At 46.8% G+C, this 14,566-nt stretch overlaps 1 protein-coding gene across 2 annotated transcripts in view; it reads right to left on the bottom strand.

Moving 5' to 3' along the window:
* Window positions 1-14,566, bottom strand: part of plcb3 (phospholipase C, beta 3 (phosphatidylinositol-specific)) — a 47,280-nt gene that overhangs the window by 2,787 nt on the left and 29,927 nt on the right. The window contains exons 3-25 of one of the 2 annotated variants that reach the window (XM_042069378.1): window positions 13,549-13,617; window positions 12,477-12,617; window positions 11,657-11,736; window positions 11,324-11,377; window positions 10,647-10,719; window positions 9,260-9,366; window positions 8,996-9,162; window positions 7,815-7,961; window positions 7,491-7,648; window positions 6,934-7,016; window positions 6,650-6,734; window positions 5,265-5,424; window positions 4,576-4,677; window positions 4,318-4,385; window positions 3,920-4,016; window positions 3,422-3,506; window positions 2,684-2,808; window positions 2,295-2,449; window positions 1,416-1,577; window positions 996-1,095; window positions 677-781; window positions 440-528; window positions 14-128 (exon numbers count right to left, since the gene is read on the bottom strand). In XM_042069378.1, the coding sequence (XP_041925312.1) occupies window positions 14-128; window positions 440-528; window positions 677-781; window positions 996-1,095; window positions 1,416-1,577; window positions 2,295-2,449; window positions 2,684-2,808; window positions 3,422-3,506; window positions 3,920-4,016; window positions 4,318-4,385; window positions 4,576-4,677; window positions 5,265-5,424; window positions 6,650-6,734; window positions 6,934-7,016; window positions 7,491-7,648; window positions 7,815-7,961; window positions 8,996-9,162; window positions 9,260-9,366; window positions 10,647-10,719; window positions 11,324-11,377; window positions 11,657-11,736; window positions 12,477-12,617; window positions 13,549-13,617 (2,527 nt within the window). The remainder of the gene's footprint in view (window positions 1-13; window positions 129-439; window positions 529-676; window positions 782-995; window positions 1,096-1,415; window positions 1,578-2,294; window positions 2,450-2,683; window positions 2,809-3,421; window positions 3,507-3,919; window positions 4,017-4,317; window positions 4,386-4,575; window positions 4,678-5,264; window positions 5,425-6,649; window positions 6,735-6,933; window positions 7,017-7,490; window positions 7,649-7,814; window positions 7,962-8,995; window positions 9,163-9,259; window positions 9,367-10,646; window positions 10,720-11,323; window positions 11,378-11,656; window positions 11,737-12,476; window positions 12,618-13,548; window positions 13,618-14,566) is intronic. The other variant, XM_042069379.1, reaches the window with a different exon arrangement.

The raw sequence follows: 14,566 nt of genomic DNA, 5'->3' as shown, positions 1-14,566 counted from the left end.
GGTCAGCACTCACCTGCCCCGGGGATTTGGACGTCCTGGAGCTCAGGCAGGAGTGGGAGTACGGGCATGGGGTTAGGGTCTAAAGGTCGAAGGTCAAACCGCTCCTGCTCCCGTTTCTCTGAGGTGTGCTGAGAAAGGAAAGGTGGTCATGCCAAAGCACACATGCACACCCACACACCCATTATCACCACCACAATCTACAACATATGAATATAATCAACAAAGGAAAATCATTTATACATTTCAATTTATAAATTAGCAACATAGAATAGCACATATACAACTACAGAAAGGAAAATAATTAAGGAATGATGTCCACTATGTTACCATCTTTAACACTGATCATCAACACTGCACAGTAAAACTCAACTTGAGAGGCTCCCCCACACAGACATACACACGCTCAACCTTTTTTCAACCGTCATTTGATAGAACTGACCTCATCCTCCATTAGCACAGCCAGCTGCCGATCCCTCTGGTCCAGCAGAGAGACGTGCTTGATGGGGTTAGTCAGGGCTTCAGCATACTCTACAACAACACACACACACAGACACACACACACACACACACACAGACACAGTGAGAATGTGAGTTATGAACGTTTCACGGTTAAATACACCGGTGTTCATGGGAGTTGTAGTCTCCAACGTTTACGTTCACCAGCGCTCATCCCTACCTTGGTGCTCATTGGGAATGTAGTCCTGAGCCTCAATGTACACAAACAGAGAGGACAGCAGGAGAGGCTGGTTCAGCTCATTCTTCAGGCTGATGTAGTGGTAACCTGCAGCATGAACACACACACGCACACAGGAAAAAGAGAGAGAGAGAGAGAGAAAGAAAGAAAGAAAGAAAGAAAGAAAGAAAGAAAGAAAGAAGAAAGCACACACACACACACACACGCAGAGGTTAGAATCCGTCTAAAGGAGGCCTGAATCCCTGAGCTACAGGTCCTGGATCAGATGGCATTGTGGGCTGATCCGGCCGGCTGCACTGACCTGGGCGCAGCGCCAGCACCGGCAGGATGCGGTGCCCAATGAACTTCCCGTTCTCCTCAAACACGGCCACCCGCAGCGAGGCGAGATTAGGCAGGATCACCTGGAGAGAGGGATAGAGAGACAGAGAGAGACAGAGAGAGAGAGAGAGAGAAGAAAAGACAGAGGTGAAGGAGGGGGAGGAGGGAGAGAAAAAGGAATGGAGGAAGAGGGAGAGTTTAATACCGGGATATTGTGCAATACTGAGATTTCCAGTTAAATGCTGACATAGCCTGCAGTCATCGCTGCGTAAGACAGATGCAGACACAACTAATACCACACTGAATGCTGCACTGTCATTATGCTGTGTGTGTGTGTGTGTGTGTGTGTGTGTGTGTGTGTGTGTGTGTGTGTGTGTGTGTGTGTGTGTGCGTGCGTGCGCACCTTATTGAAGACAAAGCTCTCTTCGGTCCATACAGGGTCCAATGAGTTGTTGTTGGAGGTGCGTGTGCGGAACTTCCTCTTGGTGTCAGAGGGCAGGCCAAACATGTCCACCTCCACATACACACCCACCTTCCTCTCGTTCAGAAACTGGCCCGAGATAATCTGAGAACATTACGCACACGCGCACGCACACGCACACGCACACACACCCCATGTTATTACACGGCTCTTCAGAGTGCTGTAGAAAGTTCCATTCACATGAATGGGCCTTCCCAACGTTCGGACCTATGTTAAATATATATAATCACCGGCAAAATATATAAATCACCGCTGTCAATGGCAACGGGTTCATTAATGTCTTTCATATCCCTCCGCAATACGTCCGTTTGCTTATTGCAATGGAATTTCATTGAAAGGGAAAGTAAGCTAGTAAGACGTTGCCACGCAACTGTCAAGTTCTATCTGTGTGGCGAACTATTTATTTTGTCAGCAACACGAAACGGTAGCAAAATCATTTTAAAGACCCATTGTGTTAGGTTTCTTTTCTCGTTTTGGCAAGTAGCCGTGTAATAAGCGGGATAATGTATTGTCCGCCGGTAATTATCAGAAAAAAAAAAGTCCCTTCAGGTCGAAGTCGGGGTTCTGTTCTCCCTGTCGGGACTTATTTTCTGATAATTACCGGCGGAAAATACATTATCCCTTACATCTGAGAGTATAATTGTTTCAGAATAATAGAGATAGGCTGCGAACACAAATACTGATATGAGTTTAACCAGCAGTAGGTCAACATGCTGCAATACAATAACCCTTTATATATCTGTGTGTACTTTGCAAACACACACACACATACAAACACAAACACAGACACACAAACACTACCGTGATTTTGACGGTGTTGGCGACGATGCCATCCACAATGTTTTCAGTGAAGGGGTCAAAGTGCTTGTCTGTACGCCGCATAAACTCTGGCTTCAGCAAGTAGCCACAGCCCCCATTGTACTCAAACACACCCATGTTCAGCTGCATGGGCAGGTCTGTAACACACACACACACACACACACACACACACACACACACACACACACACACACACACACACACACACACACACACACACACACACACACACACACACACACACACACACTGCTTAACCATAGATTAGGGTAAACACCACTATCGATATCGAGAACGCAAGTGGCAGGTGCGGGGGATGTCCAGAGAGGAAGTGCGTCCAGTGAGACGCGTGCCGGCCTTAAGTTCCTTACCGAGGGTCTGGAAGTTGAGCGCCACCATCTGGCAGCCCACGTTCCAGAAGAGGTGGGGCATGTAGTTACTGGAGTCCACCCTCGTGCCCTTAGGGTAGATACGACTCAGCTGCTTCTTATTATATCTGAGAGTGGCGCACTAAGGACACACACACACTCAACTACCTGATGCCATCATTTACTTTTAACACAACCATGCACGCGCACGCGCGCACACACACACAGTCATGTAGTCACAATTTTAGCACACACACATACACACACACACATACACATACAACGTACCATTTCAACTCACACATGCAAACGCCATACCATTGTAACACACATACACAATAAGATACACACAAGCAAACACACCCACAAACACAAACAAAAAGTAATATCAAGCAGGATTTATGAGTTCCTCTTTTATCTTGTGTACATACACATCACAAACAAAGCATATCCTCCTCTAATGGCAATAAATAGAAAATCCTCCCAGATGCAGGTAATATATGTGGGGTAAAACAGGGCCACGGACATCCTCATACAGATCCAGGAAATGAAGACGAAGAAGGAAGGAACACATATTACACACGTATTTCCCCACTTCCCCCATTAGATAATTACACACACAAATGCATGTAAGCATGCACACGCACGAACCAACACACACACACACACACACACACGCACATGAACACACACACACACACACACACACACACACACACACACACACACTCAAAAGGATACTCTACAAATTCCACCGGAGAGCTCTTCAGTGTGTCCATGCCTTTGGTCTCCACGAAAGAGGACATCTCATAGTATTTATTTCTCTCTGAGAGAGACAGACAGAGGGATAGAGAGATAGAAGACAGACAGAGAGGCAGACAGACAGACAAAGAGACAGACAGACAGAGGAGACTCATTTGACTTTTGTCTGACACAGCGGTAGAGTGTGGGGTGAACGGGCCTCAGCCAGCTTCTACACAGCCTTTGGTCAGTCACAAGTGAGTGTGATCCATCACTATAATAGGGGAACTGAATCTGCATCAGTCTATTGTGAGTGTGTGTGTGTGTGTGTGTATCATTTATACACCTGTAGTGGGGAGGTGAGGGGGTGGACAGGTGCCATTAAGCCTAATGAAGCATCCCTTGTTCCCTTATTACAGAACCAAGCAACCTGAATGAGTCATTCAGTTAATGTTTGACACACACGCACGCACGCACACACACACACGTATTACTTACTGCCTGCTACTTCAAAGGACTTGAACTTGACTGGCTCGATGTAGTTGACCAGTGTGGACATCTCCTCGGTGGCATTGACCTCACTGCTGGCCGTGCCCTGGGACACAGAGGGACAGCACTTGTTGAATACACTACAGGTATGAAGTGTGGGAGTGGACGATTCTCTCACACACGATCCCCTACACACACACACACAGGCCGACAAACATGGCAACATATGCAGAATCACACACATACTGTACACAAGCACATTTATAGTCACACTCACAGGTGCATCCATGCACACCGCCAAACACAAACACACACACACACACAAACACGCACACATGCGCACGCACGCACACCCGCACACACACGCGCACACACACGCGCACACACACACGCGCGCACACACGCACCTCGTCTGAGTTTGGTTTCTTGGGATCTGCCACTGGCTCTTCCTCCTCATCTTCCTCACTCTCCACGTCTAAAAGCACCCAGCATTATGTCATTAGCATTTGCAACACAATCCCTACATCCCTACACAAGATGACATCCAAAAAGATGTGAACCGAATAAGGTACAAAAACAATCAGCATGATGTGACGAGCTTAGAGGTGATGTTACAGGTGTGGTTCTGATTGGGTGAAAGGAATGTCAAGCAAGCAGTGACCAACCAATGGATTTACGGGGTTCGCTGTCTTTGACCATCCGCTCTGCCAGCTTCTCCTCTCCATTGGACATAATGTGGTTGCTCTCTCCATCAGACAAAGGACAGTCTATGCACATGTGCAAATTCATAGACAACCAGGGAGAGACAGACAGACAGACAGAGACACACACACAGACACAGATAGAGAGAGAGATAGATAGTGAGAGACAGAGAGCCAGAGCGAAAGAAAGAAAGAGAGAGAGAGAGAAATAAAAAAAAGATACACACACACACACACACACACACACACACACACACACACACACACACACACACACACACACAAACACACACACACACACATTAAAAGACAGAAGACAGTGCATGGAAGGCAAACTCAGCTAGCAGCAGTGGTACAGAACAGAGAGCAGGAACACTGGAGGTGACAGGGTATTCCTGGAGGCTGCTTTGCCTATCTGTGGTTTGTGTAGCGTACATCCTCGTGGCTGTGGCCGGAGTGCAGAGCCCGTGAATGGAGTGCACTGTGTGTGACTAACCATGCAGGCGTCATATCCATGCAGGTGGGGACCAATGCAAAGAGTGTAGATTTGTGTAGATTCTCAGGAATACATTATCCTTCTGCTGTGAATTTGAAAGTATATGTATGTGTAATAGTGTGTGTGTGTGTGTGTGTGTGTGTCCGTACAAACCCACCATTGATAGGCGAGGCCTGGTCTGAGATGTCCCCTCCGTCAGTGTTCCTGCGCCTGACGCTGCCCCCGTTGGTCGTGCGGTGGTGGTGCTTCTTCTTGTTCTTGATCAGGATCTTCCCCATCAGCTCCTGGGGGGACGGCAGTGGATGACCTGGGACCAGCTGAGAGAAAGCATCACACATTTAGGGGGGGGGGGGGGTCACTGCCTTAAGATAGGCTTCATAGCTGTGCTCAGGCCAGACTGCAAATACACCTCACAGAGGGCAGAATGGCTGAACCTTAGATGCACTTAAGGCAGGGGTGTCAAACTCATATTAGGGTTAGGCAGTGGGCCAGATTTGTTGGAATGAGACCTCATGGGGGGCCGTCATTGTCATGGTCATTTTCATTTCTCTCCATTGGTATCAGAGTGTTGTTAAATTATATACTCCTTTACTATACCCTCTCATGAGCAAACAAGTACAAATCATTTACTCGTCATATCCTGCTCTTTCTCTCTTGAAACACCCTACTTCCATGTCAGTTTTTTGGCATGTTCCTTTCTGAGGATGGTTGGTAGTGCTAGGTTTAATCAATGTATCACAGAAATTGCTTATTACAAATTGTTGAAGACAGCTGGATGTGAATATCTTTTATTTCTAGTTTTCCCTTCCTGCCCAGAACATCTTGGGGGGCCGTATGAAACCTGCTGGCGGGCCTGATCTGATCCCGGGCCTTATGTTTGACACCCCGGACTTAAGGTGATGATACATGGAGCAACTTTTCAAACAATGTTGCATAACAACCACATTATTTTGACTGGTTTATCATGGTGATTTGCCTACTGATGATTAAAGTTTTCCAGATAAGAATGGGAATGTCCCAGAACCACAATACTGAGCAACATTGGTCAGCAACATTGCTCAAACAAGTTGCACCATGTATTGAGATGACCTCTGTATGGGAGTTATAGATGACTGAACAAGAATGGCATCCTCAAAAAGATCATTAATACAGTGTGGAAAGACACAATGGTTTGATTCAGTTTGATAACACATAAAGTTCCTTTTCTCATGGACATAGTAAGAATAAAAATAAGTTTCCGACAATGATTTTTAACTCCTTTTGATGAGTTGTGGACAGGTGCATTGTCTCGGGTCCAGCTGAGCCTTAGGAAATGACAACGCTATGAGCCTTGAACATTCCGGCAACACTCCAGACAAAGTGAGAGTTTGGACAAAATGCAAGCCACCGCTGTCCAGCAGCAGCCTCCCTTGATCTAATGAGGTCATTGCTGAGAGCTGCTTTTTACAAGGCCACAGTTGGCGTACTTGGAGGCCTTGACCTTTGACTGTGTCCCTGCCAAAAAAAAATATGCTGAAAAAAAAAAAAGATGCTGAGACTCACCGGGTATTTCTCCAGCGGGTCGATGAGGAGCGCATCGCCAAAGATGGTGCGGCAATACTCTGCCATCTTGGCTTGCTGCTTCGCACTGGACAATGGAGAGAGACCGAGAGAGCGAAACAGACGGACCGAAGGAGAACAAATGGACTTAAGAGAGAATACATGGACTTAAAATGGAGACAGAAGAAGGTGAAATGCGCCATGAATGAAAAAAGTATTTTTAATTTCAAGGATTTTGTTGGCTGTCTCGCGCGTCTCCTAAAAAGGGAGAAACATCCTGTACTTACGAGTCCACGTGGTTTTCAAAGGAGAGGATCAGGGGATATGGCGAGGTCTTGAACGCACTCTCTGCAATTGCCTCAATCACTTCCTATTAGCACAACAGAGAGAGAGAGAGAGAGAGAGAGAGAGAGAGAGAGAGAAAAAGAGAGATCATTAGCCAGATGTTGAGGGCCCAACAGAACCAGTGCCAGCAGAGTTGCCATAGTGGCCAGCCTCCAGCACGAGTCTCTGTCCGTGGTGAGCGCTCATCGCTAGGCAACCGCAGACAGATGGGCAGACATGACACAACAAGGGGTGACCGGAGAAGACAAAGACATGAGAGCTGTTAAGGAAGACTAAAATATCCACCAATGAGATGAAAACAGGTAGAGGGGACAGGATGTGTCTACATGTGTCTACGCTATGGGATTTAGAGAGAATTCAATATGTGTGTACACTATGGAATTTAGAGAGAGACTGGAGTTTGAATCAGTGTGTGTGTGTGTGTATGTGTGTGTGTCTGAACATGAAAATGTCTGTCTGTATTTTTGCATTACTCTACACGAAGGTGTGGCACACCCACCTTAAATGGGATCTCGGTGGTCATGGTGAAGCCGTGGGTGATGTAGGGCTCCTCGTCGGGGAGGCGGCCCTTCCAACAGTCCAGCTCCACACAGCGGCAGCCTGTCAGCAACACCTGCCTGTACATCTCCACCGAGGACAGCCCCGTCAGCTGGCCCACTGCACACACACACATACAGAAAAACAAACATACACACACAGACATGGGCAGGAAAGGAGACAAAGGTTGTTTAGTGAAGACCAAATACTTAAAATGCTATGTGTGTACATTACTACTACTACTACGTGTGTGTGTGTGATTGTGAGTGTGTGTGTGTGTGAGTACCTGTGAGGTAGGTGTTGTGCGAGGAGTTGATGAAGTAGTGGGACAGCGACTGGGTCATGTCGTCAATGACGTCCAGCCTCTCTGGAGGAACCACGGAGTTCTCCTCTCCCCCCAGGTATCTACTGAAGCCCAACAGAGAGATCTGATCTACACACACACACACACACACACACACACACACACACACACACACACACACACACACACACACACACACACACACACACACACACACACACACACACACACACACCAAGCCAAGTCACTTTATTTATATAGCACAACAGGAGAAGGTAAGGAGGTAATTAACTATACATACATAAGAAGAAAAGGAGTCCAGAATTACAAGGGTTGAAAGGAGGGAAAAGACTTAAAAGAAGGGAGATAAAAAGATAAATTAAAATTCAGTAAGTAAAGTAGGAATAAAATAAGCAAATAAAACAATAAAATAAAAAAATAAAAAATAAAACAAGCAATTAAAAAGCATAAAAGTAGTAAGATACGGGTTAATAAAAATAAAGGAGCAAAAGAAAGCACATGGTGTGGGATTTAAAAGTGTGAGAGAGAAAGGGGGGGGGGGGGGTCTTTGAATTAGCGTGACAGCTAGCATACGCTACACAGACAACATCAACACCATTCTCTGCACGTGTGTGGCAGGCATGCATGGACAAGGGCAGTGTCTGGCTCTTGGCATTCCTCCCCCCAGTGTGAGTGGAAGGTGAGTGGAAGAGGGTGCCGTGTGCGTGCACTGCAGGTGCTGCATTCTTGTATATTCATGGCTCCATGTGTGTCTCTGTCTACGCTCGTGAGAGTATCCGGATACTGAACTCTGGACTGTGTTTTTGCATGTTTATGTTTATGAATGTTTATGCGTATGCGGTGTTTGTTTGTGTGCGTGTGTCCGTGCCTTTCCATCTTTGTGTTGGTTTCTGTTTATACTGCTGCACTGTGCTCTGTGTGTTTATGTGTGCGTATGTGTTGGTGTGTGTGTGCGCACGTGTGTGTGTGCGTGCGTGTGTGTGTTCTGGTGCTTGTGTGTGTCTGTGTGTGCGGGTGTGTTAAGAGAGACAGAGTGAAAAAGGGAGAGAGAGAGATAAAGAGTGAGTGAGATAGAATGTGTGTGTGTGTGTGTGTGTGTGTGTGTGTGTGTGTGTGTGTGTGTGTGTGTGTGTGTGTTCTACCTCTGTCCAGCTGGCTGGTGTTGGGCTCGTACTTCTCCATGATCTGCCGCACCTGCTCGCGTTTGAGAGGTGGATACAGGACCTCGTTTAGACGCGAGTCGCGCTGCTTACGGTTCATGAAGTCCAGCATCTGGTCCAGAGACAGGAAAGGCTTCCCTTTTGAACCTCTGTGAGGAAACACACACACATACACAACATGCATATGAATGCCCAAGGAAAAGCATCAATTCAGACTTGTTATTCATGTTCAGGGGTAGCACTCACGTATCCACAAAGATGCGCTCAATCTCAGGCCTCAGGCAGAGGAAGTTGAGGAAGTTCAGGAACATTTCCCGCGTTAAGTCATCTGGCTTGATCCCCTCCACTTGAGACTACGAGAAAGAGAAGAGAGAGAGAGAGAGAGAAAGAGTCAGTCATCAGGGTAAATGAGACCCTCAACTTAAGTCTCTCTTGAAACTGACCACAAGAGGGCAGGAGACAGCCAGTGAAGAGCAGCCAGTAAAAGTGTGTGTGTGAGTGAGTGAATGTGTGTGTGTGACTGAGAGAGTGAGTATGTGCATGTGTGTGTGTTAGTGAGTGAGTGAGTGAGTGAGAGTGAGTATGTATGTATGCGTGTGTGTCTGTGTGTGTGTACGCAATGTGTGTGTGTGTGTTTGTGTGTGTGAGAGTGTGAGTGAGAGAGAGAGAGTGTGAGTGAGAGAGAGAGAGTGAGTATGTATGTATGCGTGTGTGTCTGTGTGTGTGTACGCAATGTGTGTGTGTGTGTTTGTGTGTGTGAGAGTGTGAGTGAGAGAGAGAGAGTGTGAGTGAGAGTGAGAGAGAGAGAGAGAGAGAGAGAGAGAGAGAGAGAGAGCACGTGTGAATGTGTGCGCATGCGTGTGCGCGTGTATGTGTAAATGACTGAGGGGGGCAGAGTAACCAAGGGCTGTTGGGGGTGGGCTGGGTGGCCATGTCATGTGAGGAGGGGGAAATGTACTGAGGCAGTGGCTGGTTGCCTGGGAGATGCTCTACATGCTAAAGGGGGGAACTAAGGGAGATGCTTCTGTTTACACAGAAGACAGAGACATAGACTAGTGTCAGCTGCTGCAAGCATGTGTGGACACACACACACACACACACACACACACACACACACACACACACACACACACACACACACACACACACACACACACAAACCTAAAACACACAATGCACATCAACATGCATGTTCACTCATATACACACACACAAACATATACAGTATAATTACAGCCAACACACACTGTAAAACACATAACATATGCAGATAAACACAGAAGTGAACTTTGGTCCCTGACACACATACACACACAAGGGTGCAATCATACAGAAATACCTTCAGACACACCTCTCTCTCTCTAAACCATGCTCTTGCTCACACACGCACACGCACACACACACACACACACACACACACACACACACACAGTTGGGGCCAAGGAAGGGGGCAACTTTCAATTCAGCAAAGAGTTTCATTTCAGCCTTTCACTCCTGTCCTAATCAGACAGATCCTGGGTCAGTTCTCCAATTGAAATAAACTTCATTCATCCAGACCCATGGGCTCAAGTCCTGACCCAGGAAAAGGCACTGCTTGACTGATGCGCCTGTGTCTTTGCGAGCTCACGGTTACCTTATTGACAATGAGGCCACACTGCTCCAGCGCACTCTCCACTCGCTTCTTGTCTGAGAACATCTTCAGGAAGCTGAGAAAGCAGAAAACGTGGTGGAGAGAGAGAGAGAGAGAAAGAGAAGGAGAGGGAGAGAGAGAGATATTGAGTGAGATATCGAGAGAGAGATTGAGTGAGAGAGAGAGAGATTTTAAGATTTTAAAAATGACATGGTATTACAACATACAAAGAACCGACCAAGCCTTCAATCAATCAATGTGTGCAAAAAACTCCATGTAAAAAATAAACAAACAAACAAACAAATAAATAAATACTGGATAATCTACAGGATTTTCATTCATTTCACATCAATAATAGCACAGAGAGAGAGAGAGAGGGAAAGAGAGAGAGAGAGAGGAGGAAAAGAAAGGCGGCTGATAAATATCTGGAGGCGAGACAAGAGTGTATTACAAAATGAAAGTAAAAAAAAGGAAAGGAGAAGTGTGTGTGTACGCCACGCGCGTGTGTGTGTGTGTGTTTGCAAGCACACTTCCACCTTACTTTCCTTCAACACACAAGCCATGTCGACTGAGGAAAAGCAGAAGTATGGCTCTGTGTGTGTGTGTGTGTGTGTGTGTGTGTGTGTGTGTGTGTGTGTGTGTGTGTGTGTGTGTAAGGACTGTGGTTTCTCAATACTCACTTCTTTACTGGGATTTTCCCATCTGAAGACACCTGTAACTTTAACTTAGTGTATCTGTGTGTGAGAGAGAGAGAGGAGAGAGAGAGAGTGAGAGAGAGAGACAGACCAACAAACAGGAGGATAAAGAGAGAAGAGGAATGTTATGGATGAGTCCTTCCCCTCACCATTACAAAAATAAATCACATTAGCCTCTGGAATGCAATGAGCACTGTTACATCAGTTCAAAACAGTCTACACCACCAACAACATGTGACTTCTGACCACAGGCCATCCTCATGTGCACACACACACACACACACACACACACACACACACACACACTCACTCACTTACGCCTTCAACAAAAAGGTGTTTCGCGAGGAGTTCTGGGAGAGTATGTTGGTGGAGAGTTTAAACAACTCTTCTGTCCAAACCTGCCGACAGAAACAGTTTGACAAGAGTCACACCCAAGCATTGTACCAATCCAATCCATATATGCATGCACACACACATACACAAACATACACACAGCACCCTCAACCACACATTACACAACAACTGAGCATAATCAACCACCGCACACACACACATGCGCACAGGCACACACACATACACACGTCCATCACCACCCTTAGTCCATCTCCATCTCTACCGTCCACATAGTAACTCAGTGATAAGAGCAGGGCGGTGGTCCTCAGGAGGGCTGGAGGTCAGGTGCTGGAAACAGTGACCCCTGCCTCCTCTCCTCCAGCCTCCAGAGAACAATGGGTCTGGCCCGCGGCTCCTGAACCATAACATCCCAGCCCAGCCCTTCCCACAGACAGAAATACCGCAGGGAGCTTATGACCCACTGGGTCTGGTATGGCAAACTGAGAATGAGCCAGCAGGTTCGACAGATATGCTTTCACTCTCTCTCTCTCTCACACACACACACACACACACACACACACACACACACACACACACACACACACACATATACACATACACACATACACACATACACACTATGAGACATGAGAAAGATATGAGATGCAGGGATCAGTGTTGGAAATGCAGCCTGATTTTGTGAGCGTGTGTGTGTGTGTGTGTGTGTGTGTGTGTGTGTGTGTGTGTGAGCATTTTTTGTGCAAGGGTTAGTGGTGGTGATGGGTTGGGGGGTAACCATGGTTACCTTGGCCACATCCTCCTGCATGGCCTGGAAGTTGAGGAAGGAGACGTTGACGAGGTCGTTGCCATGGACGACAGTCACCAGCTTGGCCTCCACGTTGCCCTCGTTCTTGCCAAAACCGAGAACGTCCCGCACGGTGGGGCTCTGCAACACGGAACACACCAAGACAGTGAACATCTCAGGGATAGAACAGAGATTGAGCCAACAAATAATAGCAAAACAACCCTTGAACATCAGGGAACCACAACAGAACAAACAGAACATTCAGAACAGAGCAGGCAGTATCTAGAACTTATGTTGTTCCTGATTAAGTATATGGTTCCTTATTGTGCATAACCACTTTGGTTTAGAGGAGCACCCACTCCTCCAACAGATGCAGAAGGTCTCTTCACCAGTATGTGTCCGACTTCCACTAGAAGTGTATTGAAAACAGTATGTAACAGCGCCAATAACAACACACTTATGCTCCCTGTATCCATTCAGAACCTCTTCTGTCATTGCTGCCACAAGAACTCAAGCACCATCGATCTGACCAGCCAGCCAAGCCTGAGGCATCTCACTCTGTCCCCTGACGGACCACTGATCTTTTCCACTTGGTCTGGTCTGATCTTTGCCATTTGGTTTTGCCAGCAGTTCAATGTTATAACACAGCACTGAAGAAATGCCCTGACAGAGGCTCCCTGTTGACTATCCTTTGTCAACCTTAAAAGATAAATGGATGCATTGTGCATCATGGATACACACGTCATATCTGTACCTTTGAGAACAATGTCTTTATTCATTATTGCCAATAAATCATGGTTTGATTTGATTTGGATGCATCACTATTACACTGCTCAATTCACTTAATCCAATAGACTTTCCAGTCACCAATAACCTTTTAAGGTTTAAGCAAAGACACAGTGCCTAATATCAGGTGACAGGTCAAATCTGTGTGTGTGTGTGTGTGTGTGTGTGTGTGTGTGTGTGTGTGTGTGTACGTGTGCAGGGTGGCATTACTTAAGTGTTACGTGATGGAAAAGAAACATTCATTTATAATTTATGGTGTGTTGCAGACACTTGCAGTCTGACCTACCTTTGGTAACTTGGCATATTTCCCTGTTCTGGTGTCCCTGATATGGCTGATATCCAAGACTTCCACCTCCTGAACAAGAGATAGAACAAGAGAGAGAGAGAGAGAGAACATTTTTTATGATCATTTCTGTGATGGAGCACGAGAAGGATAGAGGGAGAGACAGCAAGACTGACAAGGCAGAGACAGGCCGAGAGAAGGAAGGAAACAGACTTGAAGACTTAGGGAGATGAAGAGGGAGAGAGAGAGAGAGAGAGAGAGAGAGAGACAGTGGGAGATGTAAGCAAGTTTTTTTATATCTGTGATAAATCTGCAGCCCCAAATTCTCCATCACACAACAGACGTGCAGAAGAGTGGAGCCGGCCTGTTCTGAGGACAGGCCCCACACACTCACACATACACACGCCATCCCTCTTCCCTCTTACACACAACGCCAGCCAAGAGCAAAGGCCAGCCAGCCAGAGAGAGAGAGAGAGAGAGAGAGAGAGAGAGAGAGAGAGGAATGAGTCAATAAGTCAGAGGGAAGACGACCACAAGCCAATTTTATAGAGGAAGACGACTTTTAAAACTCGACCCCCTTTTTCCGTCTCTGTCCATCTTTGAGCTCTATTTTAAACATTTAAAAAGCCTTTTTTCTTCTCTTTCTCCACCTTTCCCGCTCTCTCACATCCTCCCTTCCTCTCTCTCTCGCTCTCCATTCTGGCGTCATCTAAACACGTCCCCCAGCGTGGCGGTTAAAAACGCTGGGATTCGGCTGTGCCAGTGGAGTTCTTCCGAGACCCTGGTCCGGAACACTAGGACAGCTGGGAACGGCCGAGTGGAGACACAGGCCGGATGCCTCTGCCCCTTCAGCCTGAGAAAGTGCAGAAGTTGGCAGGGTTTCTGACACACGCACACACACACACAGAGATACAGACACCGACAGACACACACACAAGGCCCTTTCACACTGGCGAAATCTCCGCGATTTTATGTACCAGAATCGCGGAACGACTGTCCCTTTCACATAGACCGAGGCGGA

The sequence above is a fragment of the Alosa sapidissima genome, chromosome 18 (genome assembly GCF_018492685.1).
Source record: "Alosa sapidissima isolate fAloSap1 chromosome 18, fAloSap1.pri, whole genome shotgun sequence".
Classification (NCBI taxonomy): Eukaryota; Metazoa; Chordata; class Actinopteri; order Clupeiformes; family Clupeidae; genus Alosa; species Alosa sapidissima.
Note: the sequence above shows the minus strand (reverse complement) of the source record. Positions and strands in the feature narration are given on the sequence as shown.